Source organism: Struthio camelus, chromosome W, assembly GCF_040807025.1.
Source record: "Struthio camelus isolate bStrCam1 chromosome W, bStrCam1.hap1, whole genome shotgun sequence".
Classification (NCBI taxonomy): Eukaryota; Metazoa; Chordata; class Aves; order Struthioniformes; family Struthionidae; genus Struthio; species Struthio camelus.
This window is the reverse complement of record NC_090981.1, coordinates 15,742,155-15,769,116: the sequence shown is the minus strand read 5'-3', so window position 1 is coordinate 15,769,116 and position 26,962 is coordinate 15,742,155. Positions and strand designations below refer to the sequence as shown.

The 26,962-nt window shown below is 45.8% G+C and overlaps 1 protein-coding gene across 3 annotated transcripts in view; it reads right to left on the bottom strand.

Moving 5' to 3' along the window:
* The window catches only part of LOC104153744 (E3 ubiquitin-protein ligase UHRF2), a 97,070-nt gene extending 76,507 nt beyond the window's left edge, over positions 1-20,563 (bottom strand). For 2 of the 3 annotated variants that reach the window (XR_011137303.1, XM_068924885.1), the window contains exon 1: positions 19,945-20,527. Coding sequence is in view for 2 of the 3 variants with exons in the window: in XM_068924885.1 (XP_068780986.1) it covers positions 19,945-20,097 (153 nt within the window). In the remaining variant the exon portion in view is untranslated. Of the gene's footprint in view, positions 1-19,944 lie in introns of all 3 variants that reach the window. The other variant, XM_068924884.1, reaches the window with a different exon arrangement.
* Positions 20,564-26,962: the final 6,399 nt, after the last annotated feature.

The window sequence follows — 26,962 nt, the reverse complement described above, 5'->3', positions numbered from 1 at the left end:
TCAAAGATGACTCCCCCAAAATGAGGATGCCTAGACAATATATTAAACTAAAAGATACACATGGTAAATAATCTCAAATAATATTTTAAAGAACTTGTCACCAGTTCATAATTTACATTTACGAAGTCAACAGGCAAATAATTAGATACTCAAGCTGTATTTCATACAAGTCAGTAATGACTCTCTAAAGGGATATTAGAATATGTACTAAAACAAGAGTAACTGAACAGATTTGTTCTCCAGTAATTCAGAAAGCAGTCAAGTAACCTTAGTAGTAAATTTCACTTACATTTTTTCCTCCTGTTAATGATTAGCATGCTTCTAAAATTTAGAGCCTTAACATCTTTTGATTGATGCACCACCAATAAACAGTTGCACCTGGTGCATCTATCATCACTTTTTCAGTATACAAAACATCTACAAGTACAAGAAAAAGATTACATCCTCCAAACATCGAAATTCCCTAGCTTCTACAAAGCATGAGATGATTCTGTTATTTAGTTGCTCCCCAGGTTGCACAGCAACCAAGAGCGCTGCAAACGGGCACGGCTATTAGCAGGGGCAGTTTGTGGTGCAGCGTGCCCTACACTGCAGGGGCTGCTATCAGTTTGCACAGCAGTTTCTAGGCTCTGCTACCAGTTCTGCTGGGAGCTTCTTCTGTCATCTTTGGATCTGGGCTACTGCTGGGAAAGGCTGACTCCTGATTAGGAAGGATCAGGCTCACAGCAGCAGATAGAGACATGGTAGTTGTCACAGCAGTTAGCACAGCTGTAGCGTGGAGGGGCCAGGCACTTCTGCTGAAGACTGCATGGGATGGTCTCAACATGCAACAGGGCACATTCTCCAGCACTAACTGGTGCTAATACTGCTGAACCAGATATTCAAAACCCGTCTGGATGTGATCCTGGGCAATATGCTCTAGGTGACCCTGCTTGAACAGGGAGGTTGGACTAGATGATCTCCAGAGGTCCCATCCAACCTAAACGATTCTGTGATTCTGTGATTCTGTGTAATGTCCTTGGCACAACACATCAGAGGCTTTGACCCAAACTGAGCTCTGGGGGGAAGATGCTGCTTCCCAGGTCTGGGGCTACAGAGTGCCTGGGGACTCTTGCTGGGACTGGGGACAGTGGCGACATCTCCTGTGAGAGATGTGTTCTGGCCATGGCACTAAGTCACCTGGTGAAGGAGCTGCAGAAAGAGGTGAGCAGGCTGCACACCATCAGAGAAAACAAAGAGGAGATTGACAGCATCTTTGCAGAAACTCTGCAGAGACAAGAGCCTGAGCCACGCAAAGCAAGGAAGGAGAGACAGCTGGAGACTATGGTGGAACAGGTAACAGAGGGTGGCTGTCAAGATGGAGAAGGTTAGAAGCTTATGACTTCTGGCAATAGAAGACAGGCTCCTCCTGCAGACCTGCAACTGCCCTGGGCACTGGTGAGGACAAACAAGACCCTTCAGGGTATGCATCAGAGCCAGCTGAGCCCAAACGTTTGTCTGTACAAAGGGAGAAAAGCAAGTGATAATCATTGGAGACTCCCTCCTAAGGGAGACAGAAGCACCTATTTGCAGACCTGACCTGACATCTCAGGAGGTCTGTTGCTTGCCAGGGGCCAGGATCCAGGATGTTGTAAAGGGACTGCCAAGGCTTGTCCGACTCTCAGACTACTACCCCCTCCTGTTCTTCCATGTGTTTGTTTTTGAAGTTGAGAAGAGTAAGTGATGGCAAATCTTAATCTGTTCAGGTCTTATGTGCTCCCTAAAATAGAGTTCTTGAACAGAAAAGACATATGGGTAAATAGCTTCAAGTTGAATAAGAAAACTTTGGCTCAGGGTCCTTTACAGAAGTTATCCACACTAAATCCATAAAGAATGTAGCCCATATAAGTGAAGTTCAGTGGAGCTTCTAGACTTTCTATTATAACCAATCTCATGATTTATATACAGAACTTGCTCTTCCTGAAATGCAAGAAGGTTGCTGGGATTGTCACTTCCATCTAACCTTTTCCAGAAGTTAAGGAGTTCAGGATTTTTGATTCCTTGAGCACACAGCAGGAGAGTTCCTTGTTGAACAAGCCTCAATGAAGGCTTTGCTCTAGTCAAAAGTTACATAAAGTAACTATCTTGTACAGAAACATAACACTTACTTAGCCAATGCATTTACCTGGCCAAGAGCTATATTTCTGTTCCTTTCAAGGATGTTTCAGAGGAGCCCTAGAGTAACAGAGTTGCAATAAAGAATATCACCAGAAAACCAAATCAAAAGGTGGTCAGTATCCACCTATAGTATATAAACAAAGCACTCCAGATGAGGCAGAGCAGCCAGCCCTATGGAAGGAACTGCAAGTGTTTGACAGGACTAAGATTTACTCCTTCAATAAAAGGGGGGGGGGGATAAAAATCGGACTTAATATCTAGATCCCAACATCATTTTAAACACCACAGGTCTAGTCACCCAGGCTTTGTATTTGAACATACCTCTAAGGAGTTTTTACAATTTAGAAAGTTAAAACAGAGCCCCTGCCCTAGCTCCTTCCAGGGCTGTCACAGGAGAGCATCAGCCCTGCAGTCATTGTGTGTGTGGGGGGGGGGGTGACACCCATAACAATGAGTCAACAGGATCACCTCACAGACTATGGGAGGTTACTGCCTAGGGGGTATGGAACACATTATTGGATACAGGGAAAGAGCATTTTAGGATTGTACAAGATTTATTATGGGATGTTTAGGGTAGGAACCAAAGGGAGGGAATCAAAGTGGTTTAGGGAGGCACAAGCATGGGAAAACAGAGGGATAAAGGAATAAAAAGGGCCAGTTACATGCAAACAGATGGCTGGTCAGTATACTTGTCCAGCCATGCCCTGCACCTGATCAGTGCAGTCTGTCCCGTCTTCTCAATAAACTCAATTTCTAACTTTTCCTGGGTGAAGAGTCTCTCTGCCCTGAGTGCATATGCATGTATGGTGATCTAAATGCCAGCAACTAGAGTAGGACCACATGTCATAGGGGCCTGTATCTGCAAGTAAGCAAGGGTACACGTGTCAGTGTGTGACTGCTAGCAAACATCCAGCCAGACTAGCTGGCAAGTGGGTTAAGTGGCCTGGGAGCCAGGCATACAGGTGCATCTCTGGGACTGAGACACGTGGAGGAGTTGACTATTGGAAGGACCAGGAGGTCTAGGCCAACTGCCCTAGAGACCATAGGGTTGGGGTGATTGAAAAACCCCTTTTATATGTATGCGAGGCAACAGGGGAAGAACAAGAATCCAGGGCCAGCTACTGGATGGACTGTGTGTCTAAGCCCAGTTACTGGAAGGATCCACAACATATGTGTCTGTGTTGGTATATGTTGGGGGTACATATGTGTACCAGCAGCTGGAATGGTGTTGCAGGCCTCAGGGGCTCACATGTCCAGCTGCCGGCAACCAGGGAGACTGAGGATCCAGGGCCAGCTAGACTTGAGTGTCTAAGCCCAGCTACTGGAAGGATCTACATTTTATATATTTCCTACTAATGGACCTTCATCCTGTTTCGCCAGAGAGGGGAACAAGATGAGGCCATTAGTGCAGTTTGTCTGAATGGCAAGTGTTTCTGTCCATGTTGATGGGCACAGCCAGCCACGTGTATGTACAAGTGTTGTATATGTGTGCCTCCTGTGAAATACATGTTCAGCCTCACTACTGCTTGGACCTGGGCATATGGAGCTACAGAAGCCTTGTCTCCCTTAGGCTACCAGATTCCTATAGCTCTGTGTGCTAGGGGGCTGCTGAAACTTCAAAAGCCTTTGGGTAAGCTATATTGGCCCACGACAAGTGTCCACAAGCTAAATGGCTAAGCAGTTCTTGCTTATGCTTCCAACACTGAAAGGGAACCTGAAAAGCATTATACATCACATAAGGCAAAACTGCATGAATCAAGGCTTAGAATACAGTATATGAAGGTGATATTTTACGATTCTAGGAGCTTTAAATACAAGTATTAACCATATCTGGAGTACTTTATGCAATGTTTGTCTTTAAAACACCTTTGTACTGGAACCATTTCCTGAAGTACACTTAACTCTCACCAAAATAAAAACTAAATAAAAGGCAATTCAGGGGCTGACTATACAAGGGAAATCATCATCTTTCTATGAATTATAGTGGTTAAGATGTGCTGTCTTAATGTGTTCATAGCTCCAGTAGACCCACTATATCCTCAAGCAACGCTAGTTATGACAGATGTTCCAATTCCCATACAGGCTGCTCTATCAAAAAGCACTTTCTCTAGATCATTCTATAACATCTCACCTTCTTTCCCATTTGCCTATAGGACATCCAGGAGTGATGCATCAGTGATGTTCTCAAAAGGCCATAAAGGTATTCTCAGGCTTGCACAAGGGAACTTCACTCAGTTCATCATAACAGAACATCAACACAGACATATTCCCAAACATCTTTAAGCATATACTGCATATCCACAAAGTTCAGGGAATCTTAATCACTTGTCTACAGAAGACATGGTTTTGAAATTGCATTAGGACTTGACTAGCTCAACATTTCGGTCAAGTTTATAAATATATCCATTGGGCAGTCAAAAAGAGACTCTTGTCCTACTGTTTTCTTCTTAGCATTTGTATGGGGAAATGCGGAAGAATGTCGAGGAGACAGGTGATGGAAGCTAGCCAGACCGTTCCATGGGAAAAGGAGCATCAACAGGGCAGGCTGACCCATAGTCACGCGGCTGAGCCCGTGCCATTGTGGCGCTACACCTGGACTTTGAATCAGAAGTAGCGATGAGCTCAATATGCTTACTGCGCATGCATGTAGTCCATAAAAATCTCATATAGCAGCCCCCTTGGCGTTGCTCACCATGGACCGACACTCTGCAGTGCCAGGGACTCTCCCGCTCCATTATTGCCTCAATTGGGAAATCACTGGGGGACCCCCGCTCAGACACAGAGGTAATAAATGCTCAGTATCGACCCTAGTGTGCCTTGTGTTTGCGTATCTGTCCCTGCCGCGAGTCGAGGTATTGCCCTCGCCTTACCCTTGCAATTGGCGTAGTCAGCAGGAGACACAAATGACAATGCCATGGCCAAGGAGAGCCAAGGGTGAGGGTGAGAGCCATGGAGGGACTGCTCACCTGTGGCTGCCAGGATGGCCCCAGACTGAGCGGTGGGGGCCAGTAGCCTCATTGCTTGCCACTCTGGCAGTCCCCAAGGACTGGCCAGAGTTGGCACAGGGGGAAAATGTTACCCCAAAGGCAGGTGAAACCACTTTACAGGCTATGCCCTTCCGTGCTGCTTCGGAAGCAGCTCGGAAGCTAGCTGGACAATTAGGGTGGTCACTGTTGATGGGCATTCGAGCCTTAGATAATGAGGTATCATCTTTGCAGCAACGAGTAAAAGATCTGGAGAAGGAGAATGGGGAGTTGCGTGACGCGAAGGCGGTAGCACAGGAGTTGTTACAACCCAAACTGAAAAGACTCAGGAATTAACCCATAGGGTAGAGCGATTGGCTTTACGAATGACTAACAAACTGTGTGTGCGCTATGGTAAAGTCCCAGCTACAGTTGCCCAGGTGAGCGCAATAATAACTAGACCCTCCTGGGACCCCAAGGAGTGGGAGGGTAATATTTGGAGCACTTCATCTGACTCAGAGGTTGAATTTGGATTAGAAGGAGAACTGACTACTCCCCAGGACCCACCTCTTGTGCAATTGAAGGGGGAGAGGCAAGTAGATGGGAATACAGTGGAGCACTCTAGGACGTATACCCTGAAGGAATTGCGTGAGTTTTTAACTACTTTCCAGCAGCAGCCTGGGGAGTCTTTGTTAGCCTGGTTAGTGAGGGCATGGGATCACTTACTCTCTTAAGGGAGGAGCTGAATTTAATGAGGCCCTTATCAACTGATGCTCAAGTACAGTATTATCTTACCCAATTAACTTCTGCATGGGATGGGGCAGGAAATGTTATTGACGCTCCAACATTATGTCAATGGTTAGGCACTGCTGTGGTGGGTGCTTACCCATCCACAGGTGAATTAGCCACTACAGTGGGGGCGTGGCGTACTTCTGAGGGAGGGATCAACGCACTGTGGCAGCTAGGGGTAGCTCTTGGGTTAGCAGATGGAGACAGACCGGATGGTGTGTAAATAATGCAGCAGATGAAAACCCAATTATTAAAGGGGACTCCAAGTGCCTTAAAGCTGTTACTACTTGGCACAGTAATGCCTGCAACTGGAACAGCAGGGACTTGGGTAAACAATATGAGGGATTTGGCACTTGTTGATGGACCAGATACTAAGCAAGTGAGAGCAGCTCAGACATCCAAGGTGAAAAAATTGGCAGGGACTACTAAATTGAGTGGAAAGGTAACAAGGAGACAGATGTGGACTGATTTGCTGCAGGCAGGGGGATTATGTGATGAGATAAATGGTCTTTCTACTGCTGACTTGTTTAAGGGGTGGCAGCAGTTACCTGCTAATCAACAATATCCAACACAGCCTACTGCCCCACCTGCCCAGCCACAGTGTGGAAATTGCCAGCCAAAAGAAAGTGAGAGGGAGGCAGGTCCCCCACAATACGAGTGTCAGTTGCAGCTTACCACTGAGGGGACAGATGCCCTTATGTACCCCTGCGAATTCACTGGCGCTCTGGAGGAGAAATTGCTGTGCTTGCTTTAGTAGATACTGGGGCAGAAGTTACTGTATTACATAGCACAGTAGCTCTGGGGAAGGCCACTACCCATATATGTGGGTTGGGAGGATCAGCCACCCCAGCAGTATGGGCTGTAGTTATGTTAGCAATTGGCCAAAAAAACCCATTTTCTACCCCTGTTTTATTAGCACCGATTCAAGAGTACATCTTGGGGATCGACGTGTTACTGGGCAGAACTATTCAGCCCCTGATAGGATTGTTCTCCTTTGGGAAAAAAAAAATCCTGTGTTACCACAGTTGTGATACATTACTTTGATTAGAGGGTAGCCAAAATGGGACCCAGTGGATTTACCAGTTCCCCCCACTGTGGTGCAAGTGAAGCACTATAGGATTCCTGGTGGGGAAAAGGAGATTCAGGAAACTCTAGACGCTTTATTGAAGACTCAAACAATACACCCTGCCCTGTCAACTTTCAATAGTCCTATCTGGCCTGTTTGGAAGCCTGATGGTTCATGGCATATGACTGTGGGTTATAGGGAGCGAAATAAAATTGCTCCACCATTAGCAGCTGTAATACCTGACATGGTAACTCTGCTAGAAGGAGTAGGGAAACATCTGCAGGAATGGAAAGCTGTCATTGACTTAGTGAATGCATTGTTCGCCATCTCTATATCCCCGCAATCGCAAGATCAATTCGTGTTTACATGAAACGTATATTGCCTGTTATTCCAAGTTCTTCCTCAGGGCTATAAGCATAGCCCCACCATTTGCCACCAGATGGTCTCAGTTGATCTCCCTTCCCCCCTTGCAGGGTGTATCATCCATCATTATACTGATGATACTTTGATAATGGGACCTTCTAAAGAATGAGTACATGAACAGCTATCGTTGCTAGTACAGACCCTACAGGAGCAGAGGTGGGCTGTGAACCTGAAGAAGGTGCAGGGGCCAGACATTAGCGTGCAAGTCTTTGGGATAGTCTGGAGGGGGCAGACAAAAGCTATCCCTGAGAAAGTGCACAATACCATTCAACAGTACCCCATTCCCACTACTGTAAAACAACTACAAGCTTTCTTGGGCATCTTGGGGTTCTGGCAGACCTTTAGACCCCATCTGGCATATTTAATGTGGCCGCTACAGTGTTTGACCAAAAAAAGTAGCCACTGGCAATGGACTAAAGAACAGCAGCAAGCCTTTGACCTGGGCAAGAAGGTGGTGGTCCAACACTCCGAACTATTCACTCCATATGAGGGACAACCTTTTGAGCTGGAGGTAACAGTTATGAGGGATATGGCGTCTTGGGGGTTGGGGCAACAATGTGCCCACGCAAGGCAGAAGCCTATAGGTTTCTGGTCCTGTTCCCTGCAAGGGGCCACAGCAAATTATACACCTCTAGAAAAACAGCTTTTGGCTGTGGTGTGGGCTTTGCAGGATACTGAACGAGTTACAGGACGTGACCCGGCAACTGTACACACCCCCATCCCCATTCAGGCATGGGTGACTGATGATACAGTCAGGGTCCATGTGGCAGGGGGCCCAAGCTGCAACTCAGTGGACATGGAAACACTATTTACAAGCCCCGTTTAAGGAGGGGAAGAAAGGACATGAGTACCCTACGCACCACTTCGTTAGGGGAAGTAGGTTTTGAGCACATGCCTCTATTGTCTGAGCCAGAGGGGCTGCCCCTCCCTGCTCCCCCAATAGAGCCATCACCTGTCCAAGAGGCGCCTCCTTTCGAGACATTATCTCCTGAGCAACGAGGGTGGGCCTGGTTTTCTGATGGCAGTGCAGTGTATTCCTGGGCAGGAGAGCGAGTGTGGCGCTCTGTAGCATATAATCCTGCCACGGATACTATCTGTTTTGCCTCAGGAATGGGATACTCAAGTCAGTGGGCCAAATTAAAGGCTGCAGCTATAGTGCTTGATGAGGGAGATGCACGCTACCTCTATACGGATAGCTGGGTAGTATACAAGGGCCTGCGAACCTGGTTGCCAACATGGGCTGCCGCACAGTGGAAGATACGTGATAAGGAACTCTGGGGGAGGCCCTTGTGGGAAAGGATTTGGGACATTGTGCAAACTAAAGCTGTGTCTGTGCGACATGTTGACGCTCATCAGAAACAGGAGACCCTCGAAACTCAGCATAACACAGCAGTCGACCAGATGGCAACTCCCTCAGAGTTAAAGCAAGCTTGGCAAGCACATGAACAATTAGGGCATCGAGGCCCCATCGCAGCTCAGGCTTGGGATCTATCACGAGGCCATCCCATGTTAGCGTTACATTGGTATAAGACAGCACGTGCTAACTGTTCCGTTTGTATGAAGATAACAAAAGTGCCTCTCACCAGCACATATGGTCACATCAAGCGAGGCGAGCAACCCTTTGCAACCTGGCAAATAGATTAGGTAGGCCCATTGCCCCCCTCACAGGGACGAAAGTATGTATTAACTGCTGCAGACACTTACACAGGCCTTATGTATGCATATCCTACCTCCCATGCGAATCAATCCTCCACTGTACGGGGCTTAGAGCAGCTCATGTATACTTATGGTATACCAAAAGAACTACAGAGTGACCAAGGCACCCACTCTGCAGGCCATGTAGTACAAGAATGGGCAAAGGACTTGGGGATCACCTGGGTCTTGCATATACCCTACCACCCTCAAGTTAGTGCTTTAATAGAGAGAATGAATGGCCTGCTAAAAGAACAAATTTGAAAACTTACCACCACGCAGACATTAAGGAGGGCGGGGGGGGGGGTGGGCGAGCATGCTCCCACAAGCGCTGTTTATGCTTAACAACGGGCGTGTGGGAATGTTTACTCCCTATGAGCGAGTACAAGCCAAACCAACCCTAGCAATCCCTGCTCGGATATCTGTAATGGAAGGGGGGATTGCCCTCCCCCCCCCACATGCTCACCTCCAGGGAGGTAGAATTCTATACACCTGAGCAACTGATGATTACTGAGCAAAGAGTTGCAAGCTTACATTTAAGACTTGACTGCCCTTCGCAGTGTGTATGGCTGTTTACACCTTTAATACCTGTTCAAATAGCCCCACTCTTGTTGACCTCGCCTCAAGATTTCTCTTTCCAGGTATCCGTATCCACGCCAGGGAACGTCTCGCAGGGAGCACCAATGCTGCGAGGAACGCTGATCCGCAGTGCCGGAGTGCCTCAAGTTCAGCAAACATCCTCAATGCACTCTTTAGCCAGTGTGGGGATACTAACTCCTCAGAAGGAAAAACGGCCTGGCACTGTTTCAGCAGATGGTCCAGGAGCCACTGCTCTAGTTCTTCCTGATGGCGAGACCATGCCTTTCTCTCTTCCCATCAACAGGCTGTCACGCCGGCATCTGTAAGTTGCTGTTGGACTGTTGCCTCTTGCTGACCACGGCAGATGCCATTGATCCACAAGACCATCTAGCCTCCCATGTAAATACATGGATCTGGCTTGCACAAAGATCAGCTAACCTCTCTGCTTTCTGCATTGCAGGACGAGGATCAGCGGATGGTGGCTTAACTATGTGTTACATAGGTGTACCAGCTCCACTCGTGGTATTGCAGAGTTATGCTTTTCTGAAAATTTTTGCTATGTCTGTAACTCCCATGAATCTATACGATTTGGGTATCGTTTCCCAAAAGCTGACACCTTGGACTTACTCTAAAGTCTCCTATCTGCTAAAGCAGATATTTGCTTTCGCTTTGTAAATGCTACCTCTGTTCTGCAGAATGTAACCAATACACAGTTTAATTTGTAATGACACTATGACTATTACCTATGCATCTGCTCACCTGATACTACCACTAGGAGGGTTCCTTCTGTGGGGCACTACAGCATATACCTATGTGCTGGCCAACGCCAGAGGTGGCCCACGCACTGCAGGTCGTGTTACTTTAAGCATCCTTCCCTTTATGCCAGAGCGGCGAAGGACCCCATGGCATATCCTGGCTGCCACTTGTAACCACCCCCCCCACCCCCCATATAAAGTTATTTTCTCATGCAGAAGCCTTAGGCCTGTTGTTAAGCCTGGTTGGGATCCCGGGGGCAGTGGCAAACAATTATAAACAGTTAGAGTGTGTTGCCTGTGCGCAAGGCTTAAATTGGACATTTAGAGCTATTGCCTCTTTAAATAAAAGTTGGGAGCAGTATGGCAAGGGAACACTGCAAAGCCAGCTAGTGAGCGACTATCTCCTACTGCGACACAACCATGGATGTCATGACTTCACCGGGATGTGCTGTTTTAACATCACTGATGAATCAGCGTCTATTGAGAATGCTATCAGCCACTTACAAGATATTATCCAACATATCCGGCAGCACGACGGAGATGCCTGGCTGGCTAATTGGTTTGGCTCCCTAATGGGATGGCTGGGCCGCCTCATACAAGGAGGACTCTTGTTTATCTTTTGCTTTGTATTATGTTATGTTTTGATTTCATTGCTTTGTAAACTCCCTTGCCTTCATACCCCGTGCCCTTCTGAAGATTGGGACGGCCTGTAACTAGCTTTCCATCGCAGGGGTGGAGTGTATGGGAAAATGCGGAAGACTCTTGTGGAGACAGGCAATGGAAGCTAGCCAGACTGTTCCGTGGGAAAAGGAGCATCTACGGGGCATGCTGACCCATAGTCACGCGGCTGAGCCCATGCCAGTGTGGCGCTACACCTGGGCTTTGAATTGAGATAGCAATGAGCTCAATATGCTTACTGCACATGTGCATAGTCCATAAAAACCTCACATAGCAGCCCCCTCGGCATTCCTCGCCCTGTACTGACCCTCAGCCACACCAGGGACTCTCCCGCTCCATTATTGCCTCGATTGGGAAATCGCTGTGGAACCCCCGCTCAGATGCAGAGGTAATAAACACTCAGTATCGCCCCTAGTGTGCCTTGTGTTTGTATCTGTCCCTGCCACAAGTCCAGGTATCACCCCCACCTTACCCTTACAGCACTCATGACTGATTCCACCTATTTCTCCTCGCTGTGGGGATTTCTAGCAAAAAACAGATTCTAATAGTGCCTTTAAGAAACTGATGGATGTTACAAATATTAATTATAGCTAAGGTTTAGCTTCCCAAGATAAAACAACCTTGGTCTTGTGGGATGAGAAATACTTTACAGTAGTGGAAAAAACACTGATGAAAAGCATTTACATACAGAGGCAAAGTCCTCCATGAAAGCAGAGTTCAAATAGAAAGGGACTGACACTTTAAAACCATGCATTTATACTGATTGGCACTAGAAATGCTTCCAACAAAACTCTAAATTGAAGTCCTGCCATCAATTACATATTCTCAAAGATTTAGGGTTAGCTTTTTATTTCTTAAGAGCTTGGACTTCTTCAGTTGCTGTTGAGAATAGCAGATAGATCAGGATGACAAATCACTCCCTCCCCCCTTTTTTAAAGGGGAGATTTTTTTTTAAATGTAGTCTTTGAGAAAAATTAATAAAAAAAACACACATTGCTTTGTCTTGTTTGCTCTCCCTTAATACTCTTCAGAGTGATGAAATCAGAATGGAATACGCGAGCAGGCTGAGACATCCTGACAAGAAACTTGTCAGACAAACTCTGGATCCATATTCCCTCCAAAACAGGAAATAAATTGCAGTACTTGAGAACTTTGAAAATTAATGATTTAGAACACTGTCTAAATCAGTCTCGGTTCTGCCTTTCTTCTCGCCAAGAGGTTCATGTTCTGAAGTAGTCAGCCAATATGCTTGAAGATGTGAAAGTTACACCACCCAAATCATACCAAGTATACAACTCAGTTTATGATCAAAGATCATGCTCCTTTTGACTGCTTATGCAAAACAAAACAGTTATTCATTATCATTAAGCCTTTGAGTTGAGGACAAATACCACTTTAACCACTAGTTGGAGTAAGTGGGCTTATCTAGGTAGGTACCTTAGTCTTCTAGGTGACTCTCAATACTTGTTCAAAGGAGCTCCACTTGTTCTGTTCCTACAAAGGAAGGGTCTGGATCCTTCTAACACTTAAGAATGGCTTTTCTTGAATTAGTGACATCCAGCCACTATGGTCATAGTGCAAATTGTGTGCATTCAATGTCCTTGTTCAACTCTGTACACAAGACAGTTTGGCATGCAGTATTATCAGACTATACAAAGTCACATAGCCTAGGAAATTACAATATCCTGATACTGGCTGAAGTTACAAACCTACTTCAGGACAAATACCATGATAGGCAATACATTAGCAATATTGACACCAAGATGCCCTCCCCCCCAAGCCTCACACTTTTCCTGAAGTTCTATAACTACATGTAAATATAGAAACTTACAGTTTGAAACAATTTTCCTCAGTAGGTTTTCAGTTTTTGTGTGTTTTTTTAAGTTTAAAAAACATCACTGCAGAAGTTTCCATAGAATGCCTAAGTGTTGGTTAGGACTAAGTACAAGCCCTTAGGGCTGGAGATCAAGAGGTGCAAGAAAGGAATTCTTGACTTAATCAGAATACCAAGGCTAAGGCAGCCATCCTTAGCCTCCAACAAGGACAGAGACTCAACAAGGTTCAAGCCTGCAGCTTCTCCGAGTTCAACTCTTCAGTAATGACTTCTTGTTTTGAAGATTTCTTCACACACACAGGGGAGAAAAAAAATAAAAAAAAAAAATCACAGAATAGTTGGGGTTGGAAGGGACCTCTGGAGATCATCTAGTCCAACCCCCCCCTGTTCAAACAGGGTCAGCTAGAGCAGGTTGCCTAGGACCATGTCAAATTGGATTTTTGAGCGTCTCCAAGGATGGAGACTCCACAACCTCCCTGGGCAACCTGCTCCAATGTTCAACCAACAGCAACCACCTTCTTCCCTTATTACTGGGTAAGATGTTTCTGGGAAAAAGATGTTTTTATAAGGAGCATAAATGACTATCAGCAACTTTTAAGGATGCCTGCCTGCAATGAAGAACTGGTTATTGACTGATCTTCTGTAATCAGTGACAGAAATTTAAAGTACACAGGGAAGAGTAAAGTTAATCAAAATTGCTTTAGTATGATAATTTCATAGTTAGATGATTAAGGTATATCTAATGAACATTTTTTAAAGGGAATCATCTCAGTACAGCTTCCATCAATATAGAAGATACCAACATTTGACCATATTTCATTGCCTGCAGGCAAAACTCACCATCCAGTTATTAGTATATGATATGCAGTTTCCCTAGGTATGTTCTGCAATTAAGTTGTTAGAAAAAGCATTCAGTTTGCAAGAGCTTCAAAATGAAGTTACATAAGTGCTAAGCTTATTTATAAAATCCAGTTTACAGGCCACAGCATACAACCTTGAAGAATATAGTAAATATTACTTGTAAGAAATGACAAAGTCTAATTTCTTAATATTGAAGCCATATCTACAAATCATCATGAAGCATATATTGCTATCAACTGTATTGAACATTTTCCTTCAGCTTGTTCAGATGTTTTAAATAACAGTTAACAATCTAATAATCCTTAATACTTGATATTAATAACTATTAAAAATAAGTATAACAAGCAACTCATTTCAGTATAACAAATCCTGAATCACATCATATATCCCTGATCAGCCTCACCTGGGACCCTCACTCACAGTCTCTGCCCAGGGGCCTGGGAGCTGCATTTAAGCTTCAGACCAAGGAACCCAACTCTTACCTGAGCCATGTTGTAGGCAGGCCCGGGCCTAGCCTTGTCTCCTACTGCTCCCAATTTGCTGGCTAGGCTTCTGCATTGACCCTGGACCTGGCTTGTCACCTCACATTTGTCTGGTGATAACTGGCCTGTCAATAGAACCTGCAACTCTCACCAACTCTGCTCTTTTATCCTGCTTGGGTGCTGAGAGACTGTGCCCTGTTGGCAAGATCATTGCCCCTGCCTGTGCTGTGGTCTTCCTCAACTCCCAGCTTTTCTTCCCTTGTGGAGCAGCAGCCCTGCTCCTGCTGCTTCCTGATACCATGCACACACCAGCCCATTTCAGTGGAAGCTGAAGAGGTCTTGTCTAAAAGTTTATAGGTAAACCAAAGGCTGTCCTATTGGCATATTTATAAATCAGGCTTTCCATTACTGTTAACACTCCCACCAAGAGAAGCCAGGCTACATTGGGGGGGGGGGGGGGGGGAAGAGAATTCAATTTAACGTCAGTGAAGGGGTCATGTCCAAGGGAAGTTGGAAGAGACTAGTAACATGCACAGCTTCTCCTAACATGTAATCAAGTACAGTATTTCTTTGTCATCTGCTAGTTATAGAGCATGGGCATATGCATCTAATCACCTCCCAGTTGATGGCCATCTTGGTGGCCCTCTACTGCACTAACTCCAGTTTATCAGCATCTTTCTTGCATTGAAGGAACCTAAATCAGACATAGTATTCCAGATGTGATCTAATGAGTGCTGAGTAAAGGGAAACAATCACTTTCCTCAATCTACTGTCTACACTTCTATTGACAGAGCCCAGGATGCTGTTGGCCTTCTTCGATGCCAGGGCACACTGCTGGCTCACATTCAGCTTGCCATCTACCAGGGCCCCCCCAGGCCTTTTCAGCAGAGGCCGCTCCCCAGCCTGTGTTGTCACAGGGGGGTTAAGTCCATCTAACCCTTCACAGTTTTTCCTTTGTTCCTTTAGCAAAATACGTTACTTGCTGTTCACCTCCCATTTAATTAGAAGGCCTATGTGTCTCTACCACATCCCTGAAACAGTTGTTTACTTATTGCTCTGCTAACATTTCTCTACATCTGATTTTATTTGTATGGGAGCAATTCTTCTGACATCCTCCCCCCACTAGTTACTAGTGCTATAAGGCACCTGCTAAAGCATGGTAAAGTAGCCACCCCTCCCCCCACCCCGAGCATTGGGCAGCACATAGCCCAGAGATGGAGGCCAAAGGCTAAAAACTGTTTGTCTAGAAACCCAAACATCCTCTTGCACCTCTCCTGAGAGGCTTACATGCTCAATTGGCTCTCTGAAATGCCTGTACACCAAGGCACGCAGCATGGGGAATAAGCAGGAAGAGTTAGAGATCTGTGTGCAGTCACAGAGACATGGTGGGATAGCTCACATGACTGGGATGCTGTCATGGATGGCTATGTGCTTTTTAGGAAAGACGGGCCAGGAAGGCAAGGTGGTGGAGTTGCCCTTTATGTGAGGGAGCAACTAGAATGTGTGGAGCTCTGCCTAGGGGTGGATGAAGAGCAAGTTGAGAGCTTATGGGTAAGGATTAAAGGGCGGGCTAACATGGGGTGACACGGTGGTGGGGGTTTACTACAGGCCCCCTGATCAGGAAGAGGAAGTCGATGAGGCCTTCTACAGACAGCTGGAAGTAGCCTCACAATCACAGGCCCTGGTTCTCATGGGAGACTTCAACCACCCTGACACCTGCTGGGAAGAGAGCACAGCTAGGCACAAACAGTCCAGGAGGTTCCTGCAAAGCATTGAGGATAACTTTTTGACAGAGGTGGTGGAGACGCCAACAAGGAGAGGAGCATTGCTAAACCTTGTACTAACAAACAAAGAAGGTCTGGTTGGAGATGTGAAGGTTGGGGGCAGCCTTGGCTGCAGTGACCATGAGATGGTGGAGTTGAGGATCCTGCGAGGAGGGAGCAGGACAATAAGTAGGATCGCAACCCTGGACTTCAGGAGAGCTAACTTTGGCCTCTTCAGGGACCTACTTGGAGGAATCTCATGGGGGAGGGCCCTAGAAGGAAGAGGGGTCCAGGAGAGCTGGTTAATGTTCAAGGATCACCTCCTCCAGGCTCAAGACAGGTGCATCCCTCTGAGTAAGAAGTCCAGCAAAGCAGGCAGGAGACCTGCATGGATGAGCAAGGAGCTCTTGGCCAAACTCCAACAGAAGAAGGAAGTCTACAGAATGTGGAAAAGGGGAAAAGCCACTTGGGAGGAATATAGGGACGTTGTCAGAGTGTGCAGGGATGGGGCTAGGAAGGCCAAGGCCCATTTGGAATTAAATCTGGCAAGAGATGTCAAGGACAACAAGAAGGGCTTCTTCAAGTACATCAATAGCAAAAGGAAGACTAGGGAAAAATGTGGGCCTGCTGCTGAATGGGGTGGGGGCCCTGGTAACAAAGGATACAGAGAAGGCAGAGTTGTTGGATGCCGCCTTTGCTTCAGTCTTCACTGCTAAGGCCAGCCCTGGGGAATTCCAGACCCTGGGGACAAGAGAGGAAGGCTGGAGAAAGGAAGACTCTCCCTTGGTCGAGAAGGATCCAGTTAGAAATCATTCATGCAAACTTGACATCCACAAATCCATGGGCCCCGATGGGATGCATCCACGAGTGCTGAGGGAGCTGGCAGATGTTATTGCTAGGCCACTCTCCATCATCTCTGAAAGGTCCTGGAGATCAGGAGAGGTGCCTGAGGACTGGAAGAAAGCCAATGTCACTCCAGTCCTCATCTCCCTCAAGGGCAAGAAGGAAGAGCCAGGAAACTACAGGCCTGTCAGCCTCACCTCCATCCCTGGAAAAGTGATGGAACAGCTCCTCCTGGAGGTCCTCACTAAGCATGTGGAGGACAAGAAGGTGATCAGCAGGAGTCAGCATGGATTCACCAAAGGGAAATCATGCTTGACCAACCAAGCCTTCTATGATGGGCTGGATGAGGGGAGAGCAGTGGATGTTGTCTCCCTGGACTTCAGCAAGGCTTTTGACACTGTCTCCCATCACATCCTCATAGGCAAGCTCAGGAAGTGAGGGCTGGATGAGTGGACAGTGAGGTGGATTGAGAACTGGCTGGATGGCCAAGCTCAGAGGGTTGTGGTCAGTGGTGCAGAGTCAAGATGGAGGCCTGTAGCTAGCAGTGTCCCCCAGGGGTCAGTCCTGGGTCCAGCCTTGTTCAAATTATTCCTCAGGGACCTGGATGAAGGGACAGAGTGCACCCTCAGCAAGTCTGCTGATGATACTGAACTGGGAGGAGTGGCTGACACACCAGAAGGCTGTGCTGCCATTCAGAGGGACCTGGACAGGCTGGAGAGATGGGCGGAGAGGAACCCCATGAAGTTCAAAGGCAAGTGCAGGGTCCTGCACCTAGGGAGAAATAACCCCATGCACCAGGACAGGCTGGGGGCTGACCTGCTGGAAAGCAGCTCTGCAGAGAAGGACCTGGGAGTGCTGGTGAACAAGTTAAGCATGGCCACAAAGGCACATTGCTGGCTCAAGAAGGGCTATGGTCTCCTGGGCTGCATTAGGCAGAGTGTTGCCAGCAGGTGGAGGGAGGTGATCCTGCCCCTCTACTCAGCCCTGGGGAGGCCTCACCTGGAGTCCTGTGTCCAATTCTGGGCTCCCCAGTACAAGAGAGACATGGCACTACTGGAGAGAGTCCAGCGGAGGGCTACAAAGATGATGAGGGGACTGGAGCATCTCTCCTATGAAGAAAGGCTGAGAGAGCTGGGCCTGTTCAGCCTGGAGGAGAGAAGACTGAGAGGGGAATCTCAATGTCTACAAGTATCTGAAGGGAGGGTGTCAAGAGGATGGGGCCGGACTCTTCTCCGTGGTGTCCAGTGACAGGACAAGAGGCAACGGGCACAAACTGAAACACAGGCAGTTCCATCTGAACACGAGGAAAAACTTCTTTACTGCGAGGGAGACAGAGCACTGGAGCAGGTTGCCCAGAGAGGTTGTGGAGTCTCCTTCCCTGGAGATATTCAGAACCTACTTGGATGTGATCCTGGGCAACGTGCTCTAGAGGACCCTGCTTGAGCAGGGGGGTTGGACTAGATGATCTCCAGAGGTCCCTTCCAACCTCAACCATTCTGTGATCTCAGGAGTACAAGAACTGAAACCCCGGGGGGGGGGGGGGGGGGAGTCACCTACTTGATTGTTAAGAACTGCTTTGAATATGCAGTGATAACAATAAGTAAAACCTAGCTATTAGCACAAAAGTGTCTTGTTAATGAACATCAGTCTAGTCAAATTTTGTTCTAAACTGACCTATCACTCTTCTTAACACTCCCAATGATCTGTGATGATACCCTTAACAATACACATACATGCACATATTAAATTGCAACACTCACCAGGATCTGTACTGAAGAGGTATGTTGACTCAGACATAAGAAAAGAGCAAGCAAACTATTCAACTTGAAGACTGATGTTGTTCATATCTGGCCATATTAGAGCAGCATGGGTTTGTCTGCAGCCACCTACTTGGATATGCACTCACAAAACCTGGCTCCCATCTTCCTTGTGGAAGAGTGACAAGACCACTCAGAACAGAGCCAACATGACATGAAATCTATTAGTTTCCTTTTGGAAAGCATTGTATGTACCTCATTTATATAATACAGCCTGAAGTGCTACACCTTTCAACAGCAAAAATACAGCCTGAGGCAACCTTTTTGAATAAAGGCATACCCTACACTGGTGAGGAAAGGAAGTATCAACTCACAGAAAGCTTTTAATCAGTAGCCCCCAATACTGTTGGAACCAGGTCTAGATGAAGCACTTCTTGAGATATCAGATACAACTGATATCCTTCTCTGTAAAGGGATAATCGCAACACCGAAAAGGACTAAAACACACAAGTCATGCCTGCACAAACTAAACTCACGTGGCTTCAATACAAGGGAGCCAGGGCGGGCAAGAAGCTGCCGCAGCTGTAGGCCCCCCCCCCCTTTCCTCCGCCCATACAGTCACGTGCCCACCTCCAGAAAGGATTCTAATGAGTAAGTCTCTCTCACTCCCTCCCCTTCTGGGGGGGATGGGAGGAGTTCAGAGTCCACAGTCTCCGAGAACCGTTAATCTCTGGCGCGGCACCTAGGCCTTGGAAACCGCTTGCAGGGCACACGCGGGAAACGTTTTCTTTATACATACCTAGGCGGGTATAAAGAAAACAGAGAACCGGGAGGACAGGCGAAGGGGGAAGGAATCCTGGGAGAACAACTGCACTTTCTTGCCTGGTCATAAGAGGAAAGCAGAGGATTTCCTCCTCTCCATGCCCCACTGCCTGCCCTGTCACTTAGATGCAATAAGGTGGAGGTGCCTCCCTCAGTACAGAGGAGAAAACAAGAAGAGGCCTCACTAGTACCCACTTACCATTGGAAAGTGGGGAAGAAAGAAGAGGAGAAAGAAACCAGAGCTGAACTCAGAGCCTCTCATCATGCCAGGTGGCTTAGCTCCCCTCCTTGCCCCTCACCACCTCCTAGGCTTAGCAAGAGGAAACAAAAGCCAGAGCCAGAGGTTCCTATATGGAAGGGGATGAGGAGCTCTACCCCCAGCCACAGAGAGAGCAGAGCTAAAGGGGAGCATGAGATAGAGGAGAGAACCTCCCCTCCATCCCTATCCTTATTCACCAGGTAGGGACATCTCCACCTCACCTGCTTGCCCCGGTAGAAGAGGCGCTGGCGGTCAGGAGTCACTCGAAAGGTCTCCTGGATCTTCTCCCGCAGGCATTCGATCTTGGTGAGACGGCTCAGGTCATCAATAGTATGAGTCTCAGTGCCATCTATGGTACGGACTTGGATCCACATTGTGCGCACCTTCTGCTAGCTCTGCCACTCACGGAGGGGGGGTGGTCCTCGCTCTCCGGGTGTGCGAGGAGAGAAGAGGAACGGACGTTTCTCCCGCTCCTTTGTTCGGCTCAATGGAGGCAGGATTTTTAAATCCCGCGGAACAGACACGAGCCTCCCCGCCCGCAGGCCTCGCTTAGAGGGGCGTGGAAAGGAAAGGAGACTTGATCCGATCTTCCTCCACTCCCCGAGCGTACCCACCGTATCACACAAACGGGACCGAGAGATCTCCAAGCCAGCATGAGACGGTCTAGCGGGAACCACTACAGCCAGGTTTAACGAACACCACCAGGAGCCATCACCGAACCTCAGTGTTTACTAGTCGCTGCCGCTCTCATACGGAGGTCACGGCGCCAACGCTGATCTCGCGAGAGCCCCTCGCCGTAAAGAGACAACACCGGAAAGCGGGAGGAGGAGGATAGGTATCGTCACCTCTCAGTCCGCATTCGTTTTTATACAAAGTCACGCCCCAACCCCGCCCTTTGAGTATTCTCTGGCCAGCGGCTTTTGCCTCCTGCTCTGTCGTTGTATCAAGCACTTGAGGGGGGATGGGTTAGCGCGCACGTAGAGAAGCGGCCGTTATCGTCTCTACGGGGGCCAAGCGGGACCATCTTTTACTCGTTCCCTCACAAGGCAAAGCGTCTCTAGTCTCAGGCCTGCAGAGCTTGCGGCCTATTCTGACCACGAGACCTGGTGATGTTAGGAGCCAGCTGGACTTCCTCCTAAGAAGTAACCTTTGAGAGGGGGGGTCCTGCTGGATCTCCTGAAGGAGGTCCCAAATTATACTGATGACATAGGAAATTACTCTGGGCTTCCAGTTTTCCCTTTCAGACACAGAATAAGGACTCAGCATGTCAGCTGTCACAGTGACACAAAAGCATGGACCTGATATGGCATAAATAAAAAGCAAGTAAAACTGCTTTGCATCCACTAATGAAATCTAGGCCTCAATGTTTCCCAGTACAAAAGTGCTGTCAAAATCTCAATTCAGCCAGATTTGAGTCTGCCTAATAAATACAGAATAGATTTGTCTGTTCCTATCATATCAAAAAAGTGCAGATGTGGGCCAGGACTAAAACATCAAACCTCCTTTTTACCACAAATCGGATGCATGGGTCTTACTTGCCACATTTTTGCTCAAGACTCCAAGTAGAGTAGTTTTAGTCCACAACACTGAAAAAGTCTGGACTTTTCATGTATACCATTAAAATGGTACTGTAAAAATGTATGTGATGCTGTTCCAAGTCAGATCCAGCTTATGGAAGTAGGTTTTTGTGATGCTATTACACATGGGAACATTGAAGCCTACATTTTTGGGCAGAATTTGCAGCAGCTTTATTGCCTGAGTAATAAAACTTTGGAGATTGAGCTAACAAACTGACAGACTGACAGGTTCCGAATGATAGATATGTGATTTTGTGACTTTTTGTATCAGGATGATAGCAAAGATCCCTGTATTTTAATTTCAGGTCTGATATAATTCTCATTGTGGCCTTGGCTGAGTTACTGAAGGCCTGATTTATGAGTGCAAAGGCAGTTGAAATAAATGAGTTACGTAGTCCTCCTGGAAATCTGCTCCTTGCCTTTTTATCTTCATCTCTGTTGTTGAGATAACACACACCTTCCTGTAACTATACCTACTACAGCACGACACCAGTGTCAGAGATGCACAAATTCAGTTTGGTTTATAGCTTGTTGGTGGTGTTACAAGCTCAGTTTCAAGTGCTGTAGTGCATGTGATCTAGTTGAATCTTTGGGTGCCAGCCTTCTTGGGTTCCCTGAAACATTCAAAGATAATTAATGCAGAGGAATACAGTAGGAATGTGGGTTAATAGTCATAACTAAAAAGAGATAAATCAAGCTGTCTTCAGCGTTGTCCTAGTTCCACTCCACCACCACAGTAAAGGGAACAGTCCCATTATAATCCCTTTACAGTGTTTTCTGTTTTGCAGATCACAGTCTTTCTTTTGAAGCTACTGCTAACAATAGAAAGTGTCCCTTTTCTAGAGTGAGGAGAAAAAAAAGTTCTGAAGAGACTTTGAAATGGGATCAGTTTTACTGGGTTAGAGGAAATAGGATCAATATTTTGTGGGAGCCTATGTAGAAAGCACAGGATCAGCTTTCTGGAACAGGAAACACTTTTTGCTAGGGAGACAGACTGAAAGAGGATCAATTTGCTACAAGATCATATCTGGAAATCCATTATATGGTTGGGGTGGTAAAGAAACAGAGATCAGGTTGCTAGCACAGGGGTTACTGATTAGAAAGATCACATGGTTATGGAGTGATTGTAGGTGGCCTGTTTTGTAACATGCAAAATGGAATTAGAGACTAGAATATAAAGGGAAAGAAAGAATGTAAAAGGTATTTTATTGCTAGTCTGTGAGAGGATGTGAAAAAGAGGCAGTTATTGAGGAGGTTAGAGGAAAAGTGAGCTAATTATTTAGAAGTTGATAATGTCCTGATTGGGTATGCTACTGAGAAAATTATGTACTAATAAAAGAAATTGAGCAGCATAGTATTCATTATGGACTGGAATGAGGGTAGGAGAGACGAATTTCTTAGAGAAAGTATTGAATGGGGAGATTAGATGGCTGAGCCATTTGATGTATTGAGCAATAATGCAGTTAGGTGGCAGCAAAGATAAGGTTTGAGACAGAGAACAGATGAGATGGAAAGGCCAGAGGATCTAGGAGGAGGCAAAAAATGAGTGGATTTGTGGGTATGTAGAAAAATGAATGCAACATGAAATAAGAAAAAGACAATTCTTGATATTCTGGGGGTTGCTGGAAGAAGGAAGAAAGATTATTTTAAAAGCATTGACTAAGAACTATTGAAAGGGAGTAAGGATAGGCTCGCAGAACATGAGAGAATTAATAGGAATGAACACAGAATGAGCAGAACAGAGAAAAGGAGCCAGGAAGCAGTGATAGTAAAACATAATAGTAGTGAAGAAAAAGCAAAGAATAAGATCTGATTGGGTCTGAGAAGAAAAATTAATGACAAAGAAGTATAAAGACATATATAAAAACAAAATTTAAAATGAGATTGGGGAGTAGACTATGCTAGTTTTTCTAGGACAAAACTAGAAGAAAGTCAGAAGGAGGAATAACATAACCATAAACATGAAATTTGATATTTAAGAAAAAGTTTGAAGATGAAATGTTCAAAAAGTAAATCATGATGCATGCCATTTTTGGTATGGGAATGCAGTATCTTTGTAAAACATTAGTTTGGATGAGAGTGGACCCAGTGCTTTTGCTTTATTTTCACATATGAGAAAATAGGATAATCTGGCTTTGACGTGATTTACATAATAATTGTCAGTAGTTTAAAAATATAGAGTGGAGCATGGGAGCTATTGGAAGACAGGGCTTTTGCACTTGTTGGCATTTGAATAATTTTCCATAGGTAGATTGCTCTAGGATATAAATAAAGATAATTCGTTATTTGGAGGTTTGTTTATTTTTGTATTTCAAATTCTTTCTGAAATCTTAAAAATTAAGGAGATGATAGACCTAAATATTTTACAGTTTGTCAGCAGGAGACTGTTTATTTTTATTGAATGTTATCAACATGGGTAAAATCATGGGGACAGAGAAGAAGCCAGAGGTGAGCTTGGAGGACAAAGAGAAGAACATATGGGACACATGAAAGGAAGGTTAGAAGCATAATATGAAACAAAGGAAGCAAAAAGAAGCAGTGGAAGAAAGAAATGTATGTCACTAAGATTGAAGGAGGAGCTGTGGAAGAGAAGCAGAGAACCAGGAGGGAAAAAACAGGAAATCTTTGTAAGGGATTATTTTTCAAATCTACTGTAGGATTGAGAGCCTCTAGATGATTTGCAGACATTGTAGTGTATTGCAGGGTTGTTTCCTTCATGTTTTACTTGGATGTGCCCATCTCTCTTCCAAGGAACAAGAAGAGTAGAAGGTAAAAAAAAAAAAAATCTCCATCTGTCAGGGCCCTGAGGGCATCAACAGACTTGGCAACCTCCCCCCTCTGTGAGGTTTGGCTACCTGTGCTCAAGGGCAGCTCTGATATGGTACAGACATGTAATCTGGGATCAGACTGCTGGGAAAACAGCTAAGGTGGGAGAAAGAATTGGGAGAAGCTTTGGTGGGGGCTCCTCCTTCTCTAAGGGACTGCATTTAAGCTCAGGCCATCGTCCTTGGGCCTTGCCTGAGCTACACTGTAGGTATACTGTACCCAGCCATGTCCCTCACTGACCCCGACCCACTGACTTGGCTGCCTGGCTTGACCTTGGCCCTGTCTTGTCACTACAGAGTTGCCTGGCCATCACTGGACTGTGGCTGACCCTGGTTACTGTCACTGGACCTGCTCTGCTCTTCTTGCTCAGGTGCTGCAGGACTGCGCCCTGTCAGTGAAGGCACTGCCCCTGCCTGCCTTGCTGTCACCCTCAGCTTCTGGCTCCCCTGCCCTTGCGAAGCAGTCGCTCTTGCTGCTCCCTGACACTACAAACCCTGAAATAATGTTACATGTTTTCTTCTGTAAAAGAACCAAAGAAAGTATGCCTTACTTTCAACTTTTGGATTGTTTCACATATCAGAAAATACTGCTCTTCATGTAGTACACATCTACTCTGTGCATCATTCTCCTCTCTTGTAGTGGCAAAGCCATAGTGTCTGAATAGCTTGCTATTATCTACTTCTTTTAGTTCATGTATTAAATCCAGAGGTCCCAGGTTCATTTTTTTCCTGCTACTTATGACACCATTCTCCCTGCCACACACACACACACACACACACACACACAGAGTGACATACATGAGTAGCCTGCACCAAGCTCTCCCTAGTGCCCCTCTGTGAGGTGAATGCATTAGGGCTACAAGCAGAAACAGTTAAACTGTGTGCCCAACTTATTGCATGTTTCTTTTGCTGATATAAATTAACAGGAAAACAAAAACACAACCAACCCCCTCCCCGAGTCCTATCACAGTTCTCTTATTTTTGTAGTCTGCCATAGAGTTTCCTTTTTATCCACTACACAAAAGTTCTTAGGGAATGGGGCCTCTGGCATGTGCAGAAAATAGTCAGTCTTTGAAATGTTCTGGATTAGTTCAGCTAATCTTTTCATCCTCTCCCACAACCTTCCACCATTATTTAGATCATACTCCAGTTAGGGAGACAGCACTACTTTATATTTTATTGCTAATGCTACCCTCATTGCCAGTTAGTTATGTAAGCTGACAAAAAACAGAGAAAGCATCCTTGAGTTTTACTCTTGAGAGACATTTTCCTTTGAGTTCACCAAGCTCTAAGCTGTTTTGGACCCTAAGTTCTGCAGTAAATAGCTCTGCAGTTCTTAAAATACATCTTTCTCAGCAGCTTAAATATTAACTTAAAATCCTAGGTATAAGAAGTAAAATTCTTGCAATTTATTATAATGGATCAAAAAATTAGGAATAAGTATTTAGTTTTCATTATGTCAAAAGATTATCAATGTTATGACTCAAAATTCTGTTCAAGGTCTCCTTTCATATCTAAGGAAGTAGAAGGTACAGACTCCAATTTTTTTCCTCTTCCTTCTCCTCTTAATTCCAGATCACCTTTAAGGTCTCCTGCATGACCTAGCTACTACTGACTAGACTGTTAAACCAGGCTCTTCCTGAATACTATTATAATAGTAGTTGGCATCTTCTTTGTTCTGTTCTAATTGCTGAGCTGAAACTAATGTTTTTCATTCTTCTGATATTACACAAAACTAATGGACATGACAGATAATAGAGGGAAAACCTGACAAAAGTTACAGGCAGTGCCATGGGGGATGGCTGGATTGCACAGGTGGTTAGAGGGAGTGATGTGAGAAACAGCCAGACTTCACAGACACCTGATGTATCAGTAATAGCATACAAGGCCAGGAGTACCTAGGGAATGGTAGAAGGAATACCAAATTTGGGTATAGCCATAGCAAAACTGGGACCAACAGGGAAAATTTTATTAGAGCTGGGTGGTTTATTTGGGCGGGGACTGGGGCAGAGATAGGGAGGGACAAAGGTAGCAAAAGGGAGGGTCAAAAAATGGGAAAAGGGATAATAAGGTATGCAAGTCATGTGACCCAGGGCTGTCTGGGGTTATCTGGGGGCAGCCCTATGCTTGATCACTACAGCCTAGATCAGGACAATAAACCAAGCCTGTTGTTCTGAACATACCACATGTGTCAAACCACCTTCTGCAGCCAGGAGGATGGAGTTCCCTGGCTAACAGGGGAATACCCAGACGGATGAATCGAGCATCCTGGTATCACCATGTCAGTGTCCATTCCAGGTCTAATGGCATGGACATCATCCCATCACTTCCTAACAGAGGCAATGTTACAAAGATAACAATTGACAGATGCAAAAATAAAGAAGATACAGGTAGAGGACGTTCAAGCTCAAATGCATCTCCAAGGGACTATTGTATACTAATATACAATATAGTGCTCTTAGATGCTGACTTTTGACATGGTCTTCCACCTGCTAGGACTGAAGTGAGCTCTGAACTTAAAATGTTTTAGTCATCATGACTCTCTCATTTGTTCAATTTACTGCCTGTTCATTTCCCATATAATCATATACCACAAAGGCCATATCCTACAACAATGAGAGGATGTCACTTACAGGCCAGGAATAAAACTATGCAGTCATGCAAGATATGACTGTTTGTCTCAGAAGAGAACCCTTCCCAATACATTCACAAAATTAACAATTGCACAGTATGTATCATTTCTGATTGTGCCTATCTTAGGGCTGCTAACACATAGAAGAAGCCCTTACAGTGACCAATGGGTACACAATCTACACACTGAACGCATGCATAAGATG